This window comes from Leptonotus elevatus, chromosome 1 (genome assembly GCF_054856555.1).
Source record: "Leptonotus elevatus isolate MCC_2025b chromosome 1, RoL_Lele_1.0, whole genome shotgun sequence".
Taxonomy (NCBI): Eukaryota; Metazoa; Chordata; class Actinopteri; order Syngnathiformes; family Syngnathidae; genus Leptonotus; species Leptonotus elevatus.
This window is the reverse complement of record NC_141239.1, coordinates 31,225,775-31,246,560: the sequence shown is the minus strand read 5'-3', so window position 1 is coordinate 31,246,560 and position 20,786 is coordinate 31,225,775. Positions and strand designations below refer to the sequence as shown.

The following is a 20,786-nucleotide window of genomic DNA, read 5'->3' as shown; positions in this document are numbered from 1 at the left end:
AGCTCACTGCCTCATCGTCGTTCGCTCCATCCACTTGCCGTTAGCTTGTGCCGCTAACAGGAGATGACGGGGCGCTAATAATAAGCAGAAGTGACAGATCCTCTCAGGTTGGATATAAACGACTGAGCAAGCATCGGAAACGAACGTATCGTCGTCGTCTTTGTTCATTCCATCAAACGCTTCAATTCCTGCAGTGAATCAGCAAACTGCACAAAAGGACAAAGACAATGTGCTCGTTTGAGCATGTTTGATGTCTACGGTGCAAACAGAAAATCACATATTTTTGTGAGACGGAATATGAAATTTTTAACAAAGGTCAACTGGATTCCGTCCCCGCGAAAAAACAGGAGAAATTAAACTTTGCGCTCTGCAACTGAGCATAAAGATTACTTGTCTTTTTCAAAGGCGTTTGAGTGAGTATAACCTCGCAATTAATCAAGCGGTGCACTAATAATGAAGCACGTGTGGGGACCATTTTATTCTTGGCGACTTCCAAAAAAGAGCCGTTTGGTGAGCCAGAAATATAGGAAAGAAACGTGTGAGGCGTTAAGCGATGATGACGGGATAACAGCGGTAGAGGTGGCCAGATAAGAAGTGAGAATCAGTGAAAGTGTCACGGGAATTAATAGCTTCTGTGGAAACAAGGCAATTGTGCCAGTCTCCCGTGTCTGTGTGTGTGCGCGTGCGTGTATCCTATTTTTCATACCCAAGGATAGGTAGGTTCAAATGGGAACAGAGAGGAAAGAGAGAACAAAATGACTGAAGACAACAGCATCAGTGACAGCTGCTGGTACCTGGTTGTGGGAAGAGGTTGTTTAAACAAGGAGAAAAGAGAGTGCAAAAAGCTGTTTAAAAAAAAGAGACAATAACACTTGTTGGAAACTGGTTGGGGAACCAGGTGATAAACAAAGTGAGTGCAAAAAGCAATAAAAGGCACAATAAAACCTGCTGAAAAGTGGCCAGCATATCTATACACAGTCTGATAACAATCTCACGACGAATATTTAATTCCCTGCGCAATAAAGCAGCACCTTCATTTATAGGGTCATTGTCAAAAAGACATGCCATGTTCGTGACAAACGTGACTTTATGCTATAGACCAGTGGTGGGCAAACTCTGTCCTCAAGGGCCAGCGTCCTGCAGGTTTTGGAGGTTTCCCAGCTGCAACGCAGCTGATTCCAATCAATTACATTCGTTACCAAGCTTATGCAGAGCTTGCTGATGAGCTGATCATGTATCAGCTGTGTTGGAGAAGGGAAACATCCAAAACCTACAGGATTCCGGCCCTCAAGGACCAAGTGTGCCCACCCCTGCTATAGACTATAGACGTATTTCCGCAAAAAGTTGCTGCAGCGTACTGAATGAATGAGGAAATGAAATGTCGTGTGTGGCTGAAAGGAGTCGGGTACAGGGAAAAACTCTAGGTTCATTGTGACAAACCTGCTACCGACCAGGTTAGGTTCATGGACACTGTTACTACGGTAACTGACCGAGAGCTTAAATTACCTCTTTTTATGAAACAGGCTAGAGTTACCTCTTTTCTTCTGGTTTCAGTTACATCCCTTTCTGAAACGGAGGACACGGTTTTCCACATTTCAGGGTTTATTGAATCAGGGTTCTCACTAAACCTGCTTTGTGAAATAGACCACAGGCCAGTCACTTCAAGTCTTTGGGTGTTCTGTTTATCTATAAATCACCCTACGTTTATTCATCACCTCTGTCTGATCACTGAGCCTCCTTGCATTTGGGTCTCTTGCACTCCACCACAAACCTGTGACATAGTTGGGGAACCAGGCCATAGGAAAACAGTAGAATAAGCAAAAACAAACAAAAACCCCAAACACCTATTAGAACTTCACCAGCGACAAAAGAGAGTTAAAAGTATCTTTTGGAACTTTGCTGGAAACCCTGAAGCAGAAAAGAGAGCACAAAAAGCAACATAGGCGACATGACTTTCTTGTGATTTGCGTATATCATTGTAGGTGCACAGAAAGACGCTGAACCCTGTGTTCAATGAGACGTTCCAGTTCGGGGTGCCTCTGAATGAGCTCCACTCCCGCAAGCTTCACTTCTCCGTCTACGACTTCGACCGCTTCTCCCGCCATGACCTGATTGGACAGGTGGTTGTGGACAACCTGCTGGACTTCAGCGAGGGCAGTGGAGATAAACCAGTGTGGAGGGACATTGTGGAGGGCACAGCGGTGAGTCACCACAATTGGTCAAATTGAAATGTTCATAGTTCATGTGTGCGGTGAATAATAAGTTAATCGTTTAGATTGTTTGCATTTAAAATAGTGTTGTTCCGATACCGATACTGCATTAAACCAGTGGTATCGGTGAGTACTAACAAGTAACATGTCGATTCCATTCATTCTGACGCTAAAATAGGACTTTGGATGCAGCATCTTGTATCTTGCTCTTGCACGACATTCACTGATGTGTGACATGTTCACTGCATGCCCCGAGCTAAGTTATCCTATTGGTCCTTGAATGCTCTGAACCAATGGCAGGACAGCTTTTTCATGTTGAGAAAAAAAACCCACGTAGGTATCTGTATGGTATGGCCGATACTTCAAAGCTGGGGTATCGGTATCGGAACAAAACTAATTTCAAATGTGTGAATATAAGATGTAACATTTTATATAACTTTCATAGTACTATAAAATTGTGTCACAGCTTTGTTTACTTAGGGCCTATTTGATTGCCTTTATGTTGGAGGGACCTGTGTGGTACACAGCAGTAATGCGGTCAGGCAGTATGGAGTAGAGCTACACAGTTTTTGACCTCCTCAACTCCTAATTACTGCTATTGGATATTTCATTTTTGTGTGTCATTTGTGAATTTTTTCCGCTGATTTAATTTCTGACTAAAGTGAACGAAAACCCAGACGAGCGTATGGAGTTTCTTTTCATCGACGAAGCCGTGATTAGGAAATGAGTTTGGAGCGTCAAGCTAAAGCTTTACTAATTACGAACCTACATTCAGTTTGTTTCATTCCAATAAAAAGCATGTGTCAAAAACAGGACACATTTGTGGTTCAGGTCCATTTCAAAGCTAAGTCTGTGGCGTACCATTCTGCCCTGGGTAAGCCTGAACTGAATCCAAGTGAAATCACTTAAGTAATTTGTTTGGACCTGAATGGTATCATAAATGAAGAACTAACGTAAACCTCATAATGTGGATCTGACAGACCTAACATAAACCTTAGAGGACTAATGTAGACCTAAATGGGCTAACGTGGACCTAGGTAAATTACTAACAGATACCATAGACCTACAAAACCATTATACAACTTTTTTTTTTTCAGATTTAGAACCAACATCGGTCTAAAAATACGTTAATAGAATATATCCAACTTGACCAATGTAAACTTAAAACAACTAACGTGAACCAAACTAGTTTCTCAGTTCAAAGACTACTATGGAGATGACCCGGTTTCACAGGTCTAACAGACCTAAAAGGACTCATGTACACCAAAAAGACCTGACTGACCACTTTGTGTTCACATTGCACCAGAATTATTTCATTATTTATTTTATTTTCATTTATGTCAGTCAACATAAACAAGATAACTCAAACATAATTTTCAAATCAATACTTAATGAGTGAGATCATAACAAACTACCAGTTCAGGCCCAAGCACTGCTGACTCAAAGGGCCTGATCAATAAAATCCTTTCATTAACAGCTCATCTTTTACATTGCGTCTATTTGCTTATTTAAAAAAAAGGCACATTTCACATTAACATATTGAATATTGATCCGCTGTTGACGTTAAGTCGTTGAGCCCTCTACCGTCTGCTGTTCTAGAGTATTCCTTCTAAGTTAGTTTTGATGAGCAGTGCACACACTACCATGCGTCTGATTGGCCAACTGAGCATCAACAGATGCGTGCAGCCTGCAAATGAAGAAAAAGACGAGTCCATTACGAATGAAATATTCATGCAAGACAACTCATGGACATCTGATTTATTAAATAACTTCAGTCTCGCGGAGGAAGTATCGATCCTAAAGGGATGCGAAGCGTGAAAAACACAGAGTCATTGCCTCCAGTTGGCAGCGACAGATTGGTGCATGATTTATTTCCAGTGACACATTACCCGGCTGCCTCGAAACTACTAACCACCCTCTGCCTGCCGCCCGCCACCATTACACTCCTTTTGATTTCTGTTTTCATCTCAATCCACAGGAGAAGGCCGACCTTGGGGAGCTCAACTTCTCGCTGTGCTACCTGCCCACAGCCGGCAGACTCACAGCCACCGTCATCAAGGCCACCAACCTCAAGGCCATGGACCTGACTGGTTTCTCAGGTAAAGGAATAATGTAGGTCTAAATGAGCGGAAATTAGTGGTTTCCCAGGTAAATCATTCATGTAGGTCTAAAACCTACTTAGGACCTACTTAGACTGGTTTATTGAGTTAAGGACCACCTGGATCTATGTGGTTTTCTCTGGTAAAGGACTAATGCAGACCTAACATGGACCTGACTTGTTTCTCAGGTAAAAGACTAAAATAGACTTTGAAAAACTAATGTGGACCTAAAAAGTCTGTTTAACTCTTTGACCGCCAAAAACGTTTAATAACGTTTAGTAAAATCCAAATGAGTGCCGCCAAAGACGTTAAAAGACGTTCACTATGGTTTTTTTTGAAACGGGTGGAGGAAAGCAAGCTGTGCTGAAAGTATCAAGCAGGTCGAGTTAGTATAATGACTATTTTTGGGCACTAGATGGCAGCGATGACTCTCTTTGGACAAGATAGGGTAGGCGTCAGTAGAAGACGCGAGGGAGAGCTAGAGTGTTGCGGGAAAAATGGCTGAGGAAGTGAAAATGGCGACCGGTTGCAAGCAGCTCACGCTTGAGCATTTTTTTCAAAGACAAAAGGCATCGACCAAAGCTAAAGAGCACATTGATGATGATGATGGTGACTCCGAGGTTGACGCCAAAGTTGGAAGCGTTGACGCCAAAGTTGGAAGCGTTGACGCCGAAGTTGGAAGCGTTGACGCGGCGGCTTCGATCACGTCATAAAGCCTCACCGACTAGCGATGCTAATGGCGGAAAACGTGGTACACAACCGAGCACTTCTGCACAGGCGGACGTTCATTCGGACGATGAAGAGTACCCCGAGTCCAATGCATATTCATCGGAGGAGCGGGTACAGTCTGATCACGGAGAAGACACTGGTTCTGGACTACGATGCCACCATGAATGGAGTGGATAAGATGGATCAGAACATCTCTTACCACCCGGTATAGCAACTGAAGGACATGAGGAAGCCAGACGTAACACCATGTCACCGTATCATGATCCTGAGAGTAGACTTGATGACAACATGGCCAAACACACACTGCAGTATATACCTGCTACTCCCCGGAAAAAAAGGCCGGCAAGAAAGTGCACGCGAAGGGGAAATCGCAGTGAAACTAATCTGTGGTGCAAATCCTGCTGCGTCCCCTTGCACGCAGGGGAGTTTTACACAATATACCTCACAAAAATAAAAACTGTGTAGTTGAAACATCCACACAATTGTAAATAGTACCACAGTTGCACACATTTGTAAATAGTTTGCCAAATTGTTTTGTCAAATTGTTACACTGTTGAATGTAAATAAATGTATTTTGCTATCAAAAAACACTTTTTCATTGTTGGTGGTAGTGGTTTACAGAAGTAAAGTACTGTTTAGATGTTTGTGGCATCATTAATGGGGAAAAAAGGGTGTCAAATTCACTAGCGTGCATGAAATAATATCGTTTCACAAAAAGCTTGATTTCTCCGTATTTTGGTCCAAAACAAGAGCATTTGGGTGAAACTAACCTATTTTCTATTGTTGATTACTGAAAAACGGAATAAGGTAGAAACAAACTTTTTTTTCTGATGAAAGATGAGAGTTCAATCTTTCATTTGGTCAGTCAAAATGCTTAAATCAGCTGGCACCCACATATCCTCTTTTCTGAAAATGCTTGGCAGTCAAAGAGTTAATAAAGGACCATAACGGACTGTTTTCTTGAGTGCTAGCTATTTTTTCTGACAGTGACTAACTTCAACTAACTTAAGTAGTTTCTCAGGTAAAGGACTAATGTGCATCTAGCTAGTTTCTTGGGTGAAGGACTCAACAGTTTCCGATCAGTTTCTCAGGTAAAGGAGTACCTGCAACTTTGTGTTCTCTCGTAATGGATTTACACCAGGGGTGGGCACACTCGGTCATCGAGGAGTCCTGCAGGTTTTGGATGTTTCCCTTTTCCAGCACAGCTGATATATGATCAGCTCATCGGCAAGCTCTGCATAAGTCTGGTAACGATCCTGTTGATTGGAATCAGCTGCATTGCAGCGGGGAAACCGCCAAAACCTGCAAGACTCCGGCCCTCGAGGACCAAGTTTGCCCACCACTAATTTACACAATCTTGACCAATTTTACAAGTAAAGGAGAAGTGTATACTTGACACATTCCTCTTGTAAAGGTGTTAAAGGTCATTAACAAGATCATGTTTCTAGTGTTTCTAGTGTTCTAGTGTCTAATGTTGCAGAAGTGGATCCAGAGAAAGAGGTTAGCTAAGAACAAGTGGGACACTGAGAGGACTGAAGAAAGTAGACAGGAGTACAGGGAAATGCAGCGTAGGGTGAAAGTAGAAGTGGCAAAGGCCAAACAAGGGGCTTACGATGACTTGTATGCTAGGTTGGATAGTAAGGAGAGAGAGACTGATCTATACAGGTTGGCAATGAGCCACAAAATGAGCCACACAATAAAGCTATGGGAAAGAGTAGTTGAAGCTAGACTGAGAGCAGAGGTGAACATTTGTGTTTCATGCCAAAAAAAAAAAAGAGTACCACAGATACAGTATTTGCTTTGAGGATGTTGATGGGGAAGTACAGATAAGGTCAGAAGGAGCTGCATTGTGTCTTTGTAGATCTGGAGAAAGCTTACGACAGGGTGCCCAGAGAGGAACTGTGGTTTTGTATGAGGAAGTCTGGAGTGGCAGAAAAGTATGTTCAAGGAGTGCAGGACATGTACGAGGACTGTAAGACATAAGACAGTGGTGAGGTGTGCTGTAGGTGTGACGGAAGAGTTCAAAGTGGAGGTGGGACTACATCAGGGATCAACTCTGAGCCCCTTCTTATTTTCTATGGTAATGGACAGGATGACAGATGAGGTTAGACAGGAATCTCCATGGACTATGATGTTTGCAGATGACATTGTGATCTGTAGGGAACAGGTGGAGGAGAAGCTAGAGGCGTGGAGGTTTGCCCTAGAAAGGAGGGCAATGAAGGTTAGTCGTAGCAAGACGGAGTATCTGCGTGTGAATGGGAGGGACCCAAGTGGAAGAGTGAGGTTACAGGGAGAAGAAACCAAGAAGGTGGAGGAGTTTAAGTATTTAGGGTCAACAGTCCAGAGCAATGGAGAGTGGGGAAAAGAAGTGATGAAGCATGTGCAGGCAGGCTGGAACGGGTGGAGAAAAGTGTCAGGTGTGATGTGTGATAGAAGAGTCTCAGCTAAAATGAAAGGAAAGGTTGATAAAACTGTGGTGAGACCAGCGATGTTGTTTGGTCTGGAGACAGTGCCACCAAGGAAAAGACAGGAGGCAGAACTGGAGGTGGCAGAGATGAAAAGGCTGAGGTTCTCTTTGGGAGTGACCAGGATGGATAGAATCAGGAATGAGTACATCAGAGGGACAGCACATGTTAGAGGCTTTGGAGATAAAGTCAGAGAGGTTAGACTGAGATGGTTTGGACATGTCCAGAGGAGAGATAGTCAGTATATTGGCAGAAGGATGCTGAGTTTCCAAATGAGGTCTAGAGGAAGACCAAAGAGGAGATTTATGGATGTAGTTAAAGAGGACATGAAGGTGTGAGAGCAGAGGATGCAGAGGACAGGGTTAGATGGAGGTAACTGATTCGCTGTGGCGACCCCTGAAGGGGAAAGTGGAAAGGAAAAGAAGAAGATGTTTCTAGTGTTAAAGGCTACCTGGAAATATTTAGTCTTCTCAGGTAATGCACTAACTTGAGTTTGACTAGTGTTTCTCAGGAAAAGGAATTACACAAATTTGATCAAGTTTTCTCAAGGGAAAGGACTCAACTAGACCAGTCTGGTTTTCTTTGGTAAAGCAGGTCCTGGTCTGGTTTTGGGCCCAGAGGAGCCTATTCTTAAAAGGCCAGATCTATTTTTGCTTCTCTAAAGCAGCGTAAACATTCTGGTTTGTTTTTGTCAAAAAAAGTGACACCTGTTAGCCATCTTTGACTGACAGGTGTTTTATTACTCGTCACTCTGGGAGCAGCAACAGTGGCGGCAGCAGTATCGTTAGCATTAGCGGTGTCGCCTTCCCGGAATAAACAAGATGGCAACTGTTATCGCCAGTGTGATCCCGACAGTGTGAGACAGACGCTTGGGAAACAGAGTGAAAAAAAAAAAGACATCGGCGTGGGTGGGTGTGTTTCCCGGGGCAGCGTGCTGAATGGATAACAAAGCGTATCAACCTGCTGCTTTTTATCCGTCGCTGTTCCCAAGGTGACCTCACCTAATTGCATTTTGGACTAATTCCCGGAACGTCTCTCCGCTCCTCTTTCCATCAGACCCTTACGTGAAGGCCTCCCTGATCTGCGACGGTCGGCGACTGAAGAAGAGGAAGACATCCATCAAGAAGAACACGCTGAATCCAACTTACAACGAGGCGCTGGTGTTTGACATTCCCAACGAGAACATCGAGAGCGTGTCAATCGTCATTGCCGTGATGGACTATGACTGGTGAGCCTTGTCCTGGAGCTGACAACCCGCTCAACATGAAAAAACTGTTTGTTTGTTTTTTGTCCTGTCAGCATCGGCCATAACGAGGTGATAGGAATGTGCCGCGTTGGTAGTGATGCGGATGGCCCGGGGAGGGAACACTGGACCGCCATGTTAGCCAATCCACGCAAGCCAATAGAGCACTGGCATCAACTGGTGGAGGTAACATGCAATATTTTTGAATCTGTGTTTGAAGTGGAACCCTGAGCCAAACCTAACCCTTTGGCATTAAACCCTCACCCTAACCTAACTCTACCCTGAGTTTAAATATTTTTCACCTTTGGGCAGGAAAAAGCAATTGGTACTTTTGTATCGACGAAGGGCGAAGCGTCACCTTCCTCCAAGCCACACATCGTGGTGGACAGTCCTCACTCCGATTAAATGGGTCAGTTGTTTATTTGCCTCTGTCTGTATTGTCTTTATTTGTTTATTTACTAGGATCCTTTCTTTATTCAGTAATTACAGTAGTCTGTATGTCAACAATTTGCCAGGCTTCCTGTTTTCGAGTGGAATGCAAGCGGAAAAACGGGTCAAGTGTGTCAAGGCTGGACATGACAGCGAGTGTGTCGATGGAGAGCTTGTCACACTTGGCTGTTCTCAGGCGGGGGCTGCGTATCAGCTCATGTTACATGCCTTATGCATGTTCTTCCCAGGCAGCCACATTGCTGTGTGGACACTAGCGGCATTGTCAGAACAAGGACAAAATAACCTGGAGTTAATATAAGGGCTAGCTTGGGTTTAGGTTTCTGAGCTTGGGTTTGGTTTTGTGTTAAGGCTTGGGCATGATGTAGGGTTAGTGTAGTGACATATAGTAGATAGGGTTGTGCTTTGAATTTGGTTTAGGTTCCAGATAAAGGGAGGCAAGGGTCTGGGATAATGATGAAATTTAGTTTGGTTTCTGGTGTTTCGGTTGGGGTTTGTATTCAGGTTCGGGTTTTGAGTTAGGGCAGTGGTGTCAAAGTCTGGTCCTCGAGGGCCTGAGTCCTGCATGTTTTAGAGGTTTCCCCACATTCAACACAGCTTATTCATATTTAAGTTCATCAGCAAGCTCTGCAGGTGTTGGAGTTGAGAAACCTTGAAAATATGCAGGACTTAGGCCCTCGAGGACCGGACTCTGACATCTGTGAGTTAGGGCATGAGATTAGGGCTAGGGTTTGTATTGGGGTTAGATTTTTAGAGTCCAAATTTGAAGGTTAAGTGTTAGGATTTGGATTAGGGCTGTGGCTAGGGTGTGGGTTTTAGGTTTGGTTTCGGTTTAAGAATTAAAAGCCAGTGCCACATTCCAGGTTTAGGCTTTGGTCAGAGGGTGGTGGCTTAAACTTTGGGGAAGGGCTTTGGGAAGTATTGGGTTTTGGGTTTCGGCTTGGGTTTGATTTTGTCTTAGTGCTTTAGTTAGAGTCCGTGCTAAAGTTTGGGGTTGAGTGTGGAAAACCTTGCGTGTGTTTAAGGGTCTGTCAGATGTGGGCGCTCTCTAAAGTTCTTATGCAATGCCTCAAAGCCTTTTCTCTCCCTACCCAGTACACCCGCCTGCTGTCATTGGCCTAAATCCTCTTCATTTCCTCTTTTTCCACAGGTCCACACCGTCTCTTCACCTCCAGACTTTTCCTTTTTCTCTCTTTTCATCTGTGAATACATCTTTTTCCATCAAAGAGAGACTCGCAGATACACTCGACGTTTTTGTGCTTCCGCTCAATCCGTCGACAGAAAAAAACACAAACACGCATCAGCGAAGACAAACGCACCAACTCACAGTCGGTTTGCTGTTTATGCGTAGTTGATGTGTAGTATTTGATCTAGGAGGCGTGTGATGTGATAAACTCTTTAAAAAAATACATAAATAAAAAAATATAAAGCCATTCTTAAGCGGTCACCTGAAGCGGGACCAAAGCTCTTGTACAGACTCTCAGAGAAGAAGACTTACTGTATCACACAAGGCAGAGGGATCTGCTGGATTCTCTGGGCTTTTCCAGCTTCTGATGCACCCGATGCTGACCCCCAGAGGAAGGAGGACCAACATGTTCTTCACTGATGTCAGAAGAGCCAGGACAGGACTGACTGTAGCCTGAGCATGTTACCTTGTGTCCGTCTTCTTCATGCTTTCAGTCGTCTTCATGGCTTCTTCATTTACCATTCCCTGGATGAAGCGTTGTGATGTTTTGTACCAGGAATGCGAGGGACACCCCACCCACCACCCCCCAAAAAACTATCAGACTTTTCCTTGGTGGATGCACCCCTCCCCCCAGGCCCACAAAAAGGACTTATGTTTTGATTTTTTCCCATCATGAGCTTTAGAATCATCGAGTCACACGTGACACACGTCTGTGTTGTCTTTATCCGTGTGTGTTTCTGTGTTTGTGGGTGTGTTTGATTTGTATTTGAGTGTGTGTGTGTGGGGGGGGGGTGTATGCCTGTGTGTCCTAGTGAGCTTCTGTGCTCATTGCCCGACGCCCCCTCCTCATCCTCCTCTGACTTTACCTCCCAAAACTTCCATGAGTCCTGTCTCACATTGTCACATGGGGCCATGTTGCAAACACTATCCGGCAGAACATGGGCGTTTACTCGGACTGCAACATCATCAAAAACACAAATTGCATAAGCACTTGAGGGTTAGGGTTGGGGTTTTGCCTTACAACTGGTTCAAGTCCACCAGGGAAACGTTTTCCTCCATTAATTCCATAAGTTAGGGTTTGATGCAGAGCTTGAGCTAGGGTTAGAGTTTATCTTCACCAAAGACATGGACCATAGACTTATATATGGACTGTAACATAACCAAAATCTGCACCGAAATTTATGGTTAGGGTTATGGTTAGTGCCTGGGCTTCTGTAGAGGCTAAGAGTTGAACTCCACCAAGGCAGGGACCACGGAAGTTTACATGGACTACAACAACATTGAAATCGGCTCACAAATTGGCTTTGGGTTAATGTTGGTGCTTAGGGTTAGGTTTAGGGTTAGTGTTTGAAAAATGGTTGGCAAGGTGAAATTTTCCCATATAAATTTTTAATAGGTTAGGGTTAGAGCTTTTTTGGAGGCTAGGAGTTTAATTAGTACATGCAACATGGACGTTTACAAGGACTAAAGCTTCACCCACATCGGCTCAAAAGTTGTTTTGGGGATAGACTTAGGGATACATATGGTTTAGGGTTAGTGTTTAACTACACTCAGGTGATGTTTTCCACATACATTTCATTGGTAGAGGTTTTTAAGGTAGGTGGCTAGGGCTCCCAATACCACCAAGGCCATATTTTCCCACATAAATCCCATAGATTCAGGACTTGTGGGGCTTCCCGGCAAAGAGCAGACGGTTAAATTGACTTCACTTGTTATCAGCAACTTTGTGTCTGGGGGGCAACTTAGTGAGATGATAGTGTCCATCTGTCATGTAATCGCTGGAAGGAAGGGAGCCCTCTAAGGGGACAATAGGCACACAGTGCTGGAGTATTTTTCAGCAGTCCGTTGCGTTCCTAAAGGGAAGATCAAAACTCTTGAATGCGTCTGGTGAATGAAGAGAGCACAGCGTGGGGTGGGGGTGGGGGGGACTCTTCCGATTGCATGTTGTTTCTTTAGGAACGCTACGAGGCTTACCTTGCTTGCTTTATGGGCGTTTCACATTCCTCGGCAGAGAGCCGCCGCCATTTTACGTCACTACGCACGGAATGCGTTGCAACATAAATAACAATGGTGGCGTACGTCCAAATAAAGTTTCGACAAAATTTCTTAAACTGGAAATGATTTTTCAAAAATACATCTAAAAGTTATGTTAGTAACAACCAAATAAATAATATAGAGCAAACTTGTCATGACAGTCGGGGTTTCTTTTAAATTTGACTCACCACAGGAAAGAGTGTTCTTGAAAAAAATGTTCTGCTCTCGAACACGTGAACGTGTTGAAACCACTCCCCGCTCAACTGTCAATCAAATACTAGTGAAATGGCTTTTTCAACATCCCGATAATCCATAAACCACTCAAATTAAACTGTGTTCAGTCGTCTAGTTGTCTAGTAGCACTTTAAAGGTACAGCTTTCATTGCTTTATGCCGTTGAAAATGTAAAAAACTGTATTTTACTTCTTCGATGGCATAAAAGCAAACTGCTCACCTGACTGATCTTGCAGTCTGTGTAAAGGCACTCTTTCTCACCACGTCATTAAACCCTTCCGGCCTCCCACTCTCTTACTCCCCTCGGTGTTGTGTAACTCTGTCGTGCTTCGCTGTTTTGTGTCCTGTGCGAAAACCCGGGTGACGGCAAAAAATACAACTAAAAAAGTTTGTTTTTTGATTCAAGCGTTCATCTGGGAAATGGAATAGTGTGCGTCATGTGACTTGTAAACTATGGATCAGCTTTGTCCGAGTAGAAAACGTATCGATTTGGCGGTCCCAAGGCTCCATGACGCGCCCCCTTTCGTTTCCTTTTGTCAGCTCATTTGACCCCACTTAACCACCATGCTGCCACCTCGTTTTAACCGCCACTCCCTTTCTTGTCCATCTTTTTCATTACTCATCTTTCCCTATCGTTCGTCTTGGCCCCCAACCTGGCTGTCTTGTGGTGTTGTGAATGGTCGCGATGGAGGTCGTCTGCATGCTTCTCAATTAACACGAATGATGTCAACTCGATGCAAAATGACATAACGCGACATTCTGAGCTAAAATAAATAAATAAAATGAACTCATTACTAATACTTGTACAACGACCATGATGATGATATGCGGGGCAAATGTGTGTTTTCTCTCTGTGTTGGAATTAAGATGCGTATTTATCAATTGGGATTATTTTTTAAATAAAAAGGGTTTATTCACAATATGTTTTTTAAAGCCTGGGAGCGATTGTTTCAGTCCGGAAAAAGTGAAGCAGTGCTGTTGGAAATAAAAGATACGTATCATGCAGTCCGCTGGCGTCTATGGCTTCTTTAAAAATGCGTGTGCAATGTATGCGCTGCTGCACAGTCGCAGCAAACAAACGCACAAAGATGAGAAGAAGACAATAACGATCTTTACATAATATGAAACCTGGCAGAACGTGAAGGCCATATGTTTCATTCTATTTTCCTTTAGTATCCAACTATAGTTTTTTTTTTTCAAGTAATATTTTTTCTGTTCTATGTTTGTTGTGGTTTTGTCTGTTTTCTTTCTTTCTTTCCTTTTGTTTAATTTTTAGTTAATACTTTTCTATTTGTTCTAGTATTTGTGGATTTTTAAATAATGTTTTGTACTCCAACATTTGTGTATTTTTATATAATATTTTGGTGTCATTATTCTGCATTGTTTTGTTTATTTCTTATATTTGTCTATTCGCCAATATTATTTGTGTATTTTTTCAATTTTGTATTGTTTCTCATATTTTTGTTTCATTTTTTGATATATATATATATATTTTCAAATTAGTTTTTTATTTTTCAGTTTATATTTTTACGTAATTTTTCAGTGTATTTTTTCACCTTTATTATTTGGGTTTTTAATTATATATTATATATTTTTTTATGTTTTTTAATATTTTTGTTGTACTTTTTTGTTATAGTTTTCTTTCTTTTTTTCTTATATTTATGTATTTCTCATTTAACATTTTTGTCTAATACTACTATTATTTTTGGTTATATAATTGGGGTATTTTAGCTAATATTTTGCATCGTTTTATAATATTTTTGTATTATTTAATAAAATGTCTGTGATATTTTCTGTGCTTTTCCTAATGTTTTTTTGTTGTTGAATACTTGTACATTTTATATCGAATAGTTTTGTCTTATATTTTTGTATTTATAATCCAATATTTTTGGTAACTTTTTTTTGTATTTTTCAATATGCTTTTTTCCCATATGTGTGTATTTTTCCATCCAATATTTGTGTAATTTTTATTAAACTTTTCTTTTATTCTTTTTGTATTTTTGTATAGTAGTATTTGAATATATTCCGATATTTCTGTACTATATGAACATTTCTTCTTAATATTTTTCTTTTTTCTACTTGTATTTTTTCTTCTTGCCTTACATGCATTCTCACATAATAGTTAATAGTTAAAGATTTTTTATTAAGTACATTTTGCAATAAGATTGTCCGTCCTTTTTTTCAAATCTTGGTTTTTTTTTCTTTCTAATTGAGGCTTTTTTCCGCAAAAAGTCTGAGGATTTTTTTGCAGCCTGGCCATGTCTCTGGCTTCTTTCAACACACATACAGTACATATACAATGTGTAGGATGCTGCATAAAGAGGAGCACTGACTGTATAGACCACAAGTCTATATTTGTCTACCTGGACTGAGCGACTGTGCTCTGCATTAAGTCAACGATGTGTAATTATTTAGCCACTTAATCATGAATTTTTTTATCATAGCTGCATTTATTTTGCCCAAATGCAAAATGGAGCACGACTTGGCTTCTTCCCCTCCATATGGACCCCCCAAACCCCTCATAAGATCTGTCATGTAGTCATCTACTCCTCGAGCTGGAGATAGCCACGAGGAAGAAGCGCAATCTGACGGAGGAAGACGACGATTCAAGAGGGGATGGGGGCTGTGTAGAGTGTGTGGGACAGCGTTGGATATAGACGCGCACACTTAAACACGCACACATATGACTACGCACTAGCCTGCGAAGAAATATGAGGAGAAGGGTGAGGGGTTTAGCGTCTCCATGGCAACGTTTCCACATCGAGAAGAATCATTTAGTCACGAAGACATTTGCCTCCATAATATCTCAAGTGTGTATTTTTGTCGAATAGTTTGTTTTCAGTGAATATATATTTTAGAATATTATCCCCATTATTTTTTTTACTCATATATATCTATTTGTTGTAAAATTGTTGTCTTTTTTTAGTTAGTTTTTAGTATTTTTCAATAACTTTATTTTAGTATTTAATGTATTTTTCTTGATTAAAAAAAATATATATATATAACATTTATCTTCTATTGCTAATATGTTTTATACTTTTCCCTAATATGTTTGTATTGTGTAGTATTTTAGTATTATTCACCCCCAAAAATAGTGTCTATTTTTTTATAATGTCATCAAAGATTTCTGTATTTCTTGTCAAATATATTTCATTTAATATTTGTGTATGTTTATGTATTTCCAGCTATTTTTGTAACAATTATTTATTCATGTATTTTATTTTAGTTTTGATTTTTGTCTAATATTGACAATATTTTACAGTTTACTACACCCACCCACCCCATTTTTGGGGTCTATTTCTATTTATCCCAAACATGTTTGCTTACAGTTATAGTCTTTCTATGTATCAACCACCAGTAATATTTCTGTATTGTTTCCAACATTTTTGTATTATTTTAACATTTTTGTCATATGTTTTGTGTGGGACAACTGGGTATATAGACACTCTTATCACACGCACACATACAATGACGACAAACCAGCTCGAGAAGCAAAACATGGGGGGAAGGGGTTAGCGTCTCCATGGCAACATTCCCACCGTGCAGAAAAAAAAAATCATTTAGTGGGAAAGACATTTGACTGTCTGTTCAGTGAGCTGAGAGAAGCAAGCGCGAGGGGAGGGAGGAGGAGGTGGTGTGTGGAAGTCTGAAGTGTGCAAGGTGTTTCCACATCACGGTGCACGGATTAAGCCGCTGACAGGCCAGGCATTAGCTGCTAATGCTAATGTATCTCATTAGCATAACAAGAGCGATGAATCATGGCGCGATGCTGCAACATTGGATGGAGCTTTGCCAATTACGTAACACAAAAATCATCCGTTCCGGGTCAAACCGGCCAGGCGACGAATGTTAGCATTATTAGGGCTTACACAACTCAAGTTGCCCACTGCACATATAGTATATGATATATATAGTACATATAGTATGTATAGTATATGACTAAAATAAAGTAAAACCAGTGTTGGGAACTTTACTTTAAAAAAGTAATTAGTTATAGATACTCATTACTTGCTTTAAAAAGTAACTGAGTTAGTAATTGAATTACGTAAGTAACGCAAAGTAGCTCTTTTCACTAATTTAAAACAATGTTTTATATCAAATAATTTTTATTTTTATATATATTATTAATTATTATTTTATTATTATTAGATTTTTATACAAAAAAATCTAATTATGTCCAGGCTATATAGGGTGTTTTCATTTAATTTTGTGAATGTTTATGTCACACAAATGCCTCACTTCATAATGACATATCATATAATAATAATGATAATAATAATAAACATAATTAATTAAATTTGGAATGGGGAAGCATGTTCTACCACTGACAATTACTACAACAATCGGAATAATAATAGAAATAAAATAAATACTGGATAGATGGTGATTTGTGGCACATATGTCATCTATAGGTAAATTGTAGACAGTCCTCGACAGTCCCTCCAAGATTTCGCGGGCATTTTTTATGATTGTTGCGGGCTAAAATAATCAATAATATATAAAAGAAATCGCCAATGCTATGAAATATACAGTGCTTAATGCTATCATGGCCAACATCATAACCATAACTATTACTATATTTACTCCTCAGAATCATCAACTTCCACTTGATCTCCCTGAGAAATATACTTTTGTACACTTTCAATTAAGAGAGTATGGTGATATGTCTACAGTTTATAATTCTACACATTTACAGATATGTTTTTATGATTGATATAAGTTACAAAACTGCCCAACTCTAGGCTTGCATCATTCACATACAAATGTTATACAACCGCCCACCGTTTCTCACTTTAATTAATTCGGTGCTCCCGACAGACCTTCGACTCCAACGCCTCCGTCATTTGCAGAGACTGGATATTTCTTTCAACACTTTTCACGTGTTTAGCACTCGTGAAATAAGAGAAATACAATTGTTGGCGCTAATAATGACACTAGGCGAGCGTGTCGTTATGACTTACCAAACAACGGTATCTTTTCTTTATCACTGTTAAAGTGCTTGGTGGAACAGAATTGTCAACAAATCGCTTTTTCGACAACTCTCTGCTGTTATTTTGATTAATGTCACTCTTGTCAAAGTTGTCAAACCAGGCGAGGGATGTGGACTCTTTGCTAAAATGCTAAGCCTTAAGGAAGAAAGACAGGTACGTTACGTCGTGACACACTTCCCGCGGCACCTCCGAAATAAAAGTCACTATACATTTCAGCTGTCAAGACACTTTTATTGTGATGAGGTCCGACAACAAAAGTGCCTCTAACTGTGCGCAACGTCTTGTAGTTTACATCGAGCCTTGAAACTAATACCGGTAAATGAATTGTAACGCAACTCATTTCACATACAATGCATGAATGAAATGCTTATAAAATGAGACAAAGACAATAAATGCAGCAAAATTGCGAGAAGGCAAGTTTGCTGGCGATGAAAATGTGTTTTGAGGACCAAATCAAAAAACTATTTATCACTATCTCTCCGCCATTTTTGATTGTTTACTTTCGCCTCAAAAAAAGCCAACTGGGAGAAATCGGACTTCTGACCTTTCTCGAATGCAGCATAAGTGTTTGCATGTTGCATGATTTCGTGATATGTCATCACAGTACTATATTCCTGCTAAATAGGTTATGAGCATTTTTAGAGTATCTTTCTATTTTAATATCTGTATAAAAAAAAAAAGGACCCAACTTTTATATATATATTTTTTGTCTTTTCTCACAATTATTTTTCTTTCTTTTTTTACGTTTGTATAACTTTTCTTATTCTTACAGTATTGGCATCTTTATTTCAGATTTCAGTATTGGAATAGTTCGTATTATTTTCAAATATTTTTTTTCATTTTTTGTGTAGTGATTCTTGTATTCTCAAATGCCTATCTTCACACAGTTTGAAGTTTCTGTCTAGTATTTCTGTATTTTTTGTGTGTATTTTACATTTAATACATTTAATTTTTAATTTTGGTCTGATATTTCGTATTTTATTATTACAGGGTATATAATAATTGCTGTGATTTAAAAAATGTATAGAATTTAAAAGTAATATATTTTTTGTCAAACATTTTTTAAAATTCCAACATTGTAAGTTCAATTTTTATTTTATTTTTTATGCGTCGCTTATTGTTCCAGGAGCTACTTACTGTGTGTATTATTACGTCGCCTCTTATTTCCAAACTGCGAACAAACTTTTCCAAAATAATATAAATATTTTTCCAGAGACCTGACTTTGGTGATGCGATTGCAGGCGAACTGATTTGCAGTTCTGCATTCGGCACGGCACCTCTGATTACCTGTTGTGAACGCACCATCTGGCCCTCGGCATCCCAGCTGGGCACCGACACCGCGGAGATGATTTGTCTCCATCACTGCATGACCACATGACCGGCGTTTATCATCCCCGCTCCGGTGTGTCGTCTTTGGAGTAAATGCCGGAACAGAATGTGTGTGTTCAGGTGGGGATGCTGCAACAGTAAGCAAGTAGAGAAAGAAGTAAAACCGTTAAAAAAGAAGAAGCATACAATGTCAGACACAATTAATACAGACACATACCATAAATATGCAATGAAACATAGCAGCAAACAGCCCAAGTGTCAATATTTTTTCATGTCATGATGACCTTTAACTGATGTGATACAGATATGTTAACTTAAAACCTTGTATTATCACATTGTTCTGACGTGTTGCAATTGTGTGTGCACGAATTAATAGTGATAGAGTGATAATCATCTTGGCCGATTATCTGGACCGGCATATCGGCATAAATTATTGGCATTGGCCTTTTGTGTAAATCCACTGGTTGATAAGCGATCAATTTAAAACTGGGTGACTTTGGCTCTGAATTAGCCAAATGCGTCACTGTGCCTACTGTGGAAGCTTCTCCAGCATTGCCTTGCAAGTACCACCTGACTGGTGCATAGCCATCAGTAGTGAATTGCGAAATGCCCATGACTGCGGCTGTCAATCGCTCGGCGCACAGCTGTAATTTTGTTTCGATGGTCCGTGCTTCAGTCGTGTTTGCGTTGCTCGGTAGGTGGTGGGTCTTATAGAGTACTCACAGGATGGTTATATGTTCCTTTTATTTCCTTCCTTCCTTTCATTTACTGTGCAACCTAAAAAAAAACATTCAACAGAAGGAAACACATTGAGGTAATTCCGAAAGTTAACACAACAATCACCGCAATGACCATATTTAATCACTACAGTAAAGAATTAATCTGAATACAACAGTGCTGCAAGTAACATTTAGGAATTGGGAGGTTTAAGTCAACTGTAGCATCTCAATGGGCTCTTTGCACAAATCCTCTACTTCCTGAACTCAGCACCACTCCTTCATTTCCTGTCTTTCATGATTGGACAAACTGATTAATCCAGGTGTGCCTGACCTCAGTAAGCACGACGACAATGGCCAGACACACCTGGATCAAGACCAGACAGCAATCCAAATTGTGAATCCCTTTGGGGGCGATCAAAGGAATTTACTTGCGCTGAGCGGTAGCGTGAAGAAGCTAGATGCTAATGCTAACATGAAAGCTAGTGTAGTGTCCCACTTTCTGTCACTTCAGGCTGAAGTCTACAGCGATTAGCGGCAGTAAATAGCAGCCCAAAGCATGCGCTATCAATAAAAAAAAAAGCAATCTTGATTTTGTTTCTTTTGTGACATCCACAAACATAGAACGCGGCAACACGTTGCCCGTAAAGTTAGGCAAGTCATCTACCAATTTTGCATATCTTGGGTTCCCAGAATGCATAGCACAGTGCATTTAATTTTTGAACTTGTAAGGATGTTGATCCTTGTTGTTACCCTATTGCACAGTATATCCTATTTAACACGTTTATGTTCGATTTATGTCACATCCAGGTCAATTTCATGTTGAAGTGGCATTGCTCATCTGGGCGTTAAGAATTTTTGTGAGATGAACCTCTTTATTTTTTATTTTTTTTAATCATACTGGCGTATTTTTGTTGTTGATATTACAAGCTTTATCCCAAGATGGTGTCTTCATTATGCACCGTTTGCCTGGACGTTTTCGCGAGCCCGAGGGAGATGTCGCGGTCGGAGTTGCCGTCCCACGGGAATCATTCCCGTTGACTGTTACTAGCGATGGTGTAGGAATACAGTAGCCTGACATCTTGTGAGGAAACTGTGAGTCCT

The 20,786-nt window shown here is 40.6% G+C and overlaps 1 protein-coding gene across 2 annotated transcripts in view; it reads left to right on the top strand.

Moving 5' to 3' along the window:
• The window catches only part of syt3 (synaptotagmin III), a 38,093-nt gene extending 24,442 nt beyond the window's left edge, over positions 1-13,651 (top strand). For both annotated transcript variants that reach the window (XM_086091634.1, XM_086091626.1), the window contains exons 8-13: positions 1,983-2,201; positions 4,189-4,309; positions 8,560-8,731; positions 8,803-8,932; positions 9,059-9,155; positions 10,344-13,651. In XM_086091634.1, the coding sequence (XP_085947760.1) occupies positions 1,983-2,201; positions 4,189-4,309; positions 8,560-8,731; positions 8,803-8,932; positions 9,059-9,151 (735 nt within the window). In that variant the 3' untranslated portion in view covers positions 9,152-9,155; positions 10,344-13,651. The remainder of the gene's footprint in view (positions 1-1,982; positions 2,202-4,188; positions 4,310-8,559; positions 8,732-8,802; positions 8,933-9,058; positions 9,156-10,343) is intronic.
• Positions 13,652-20,786: the final 7,135 nt, after the last annotated feature.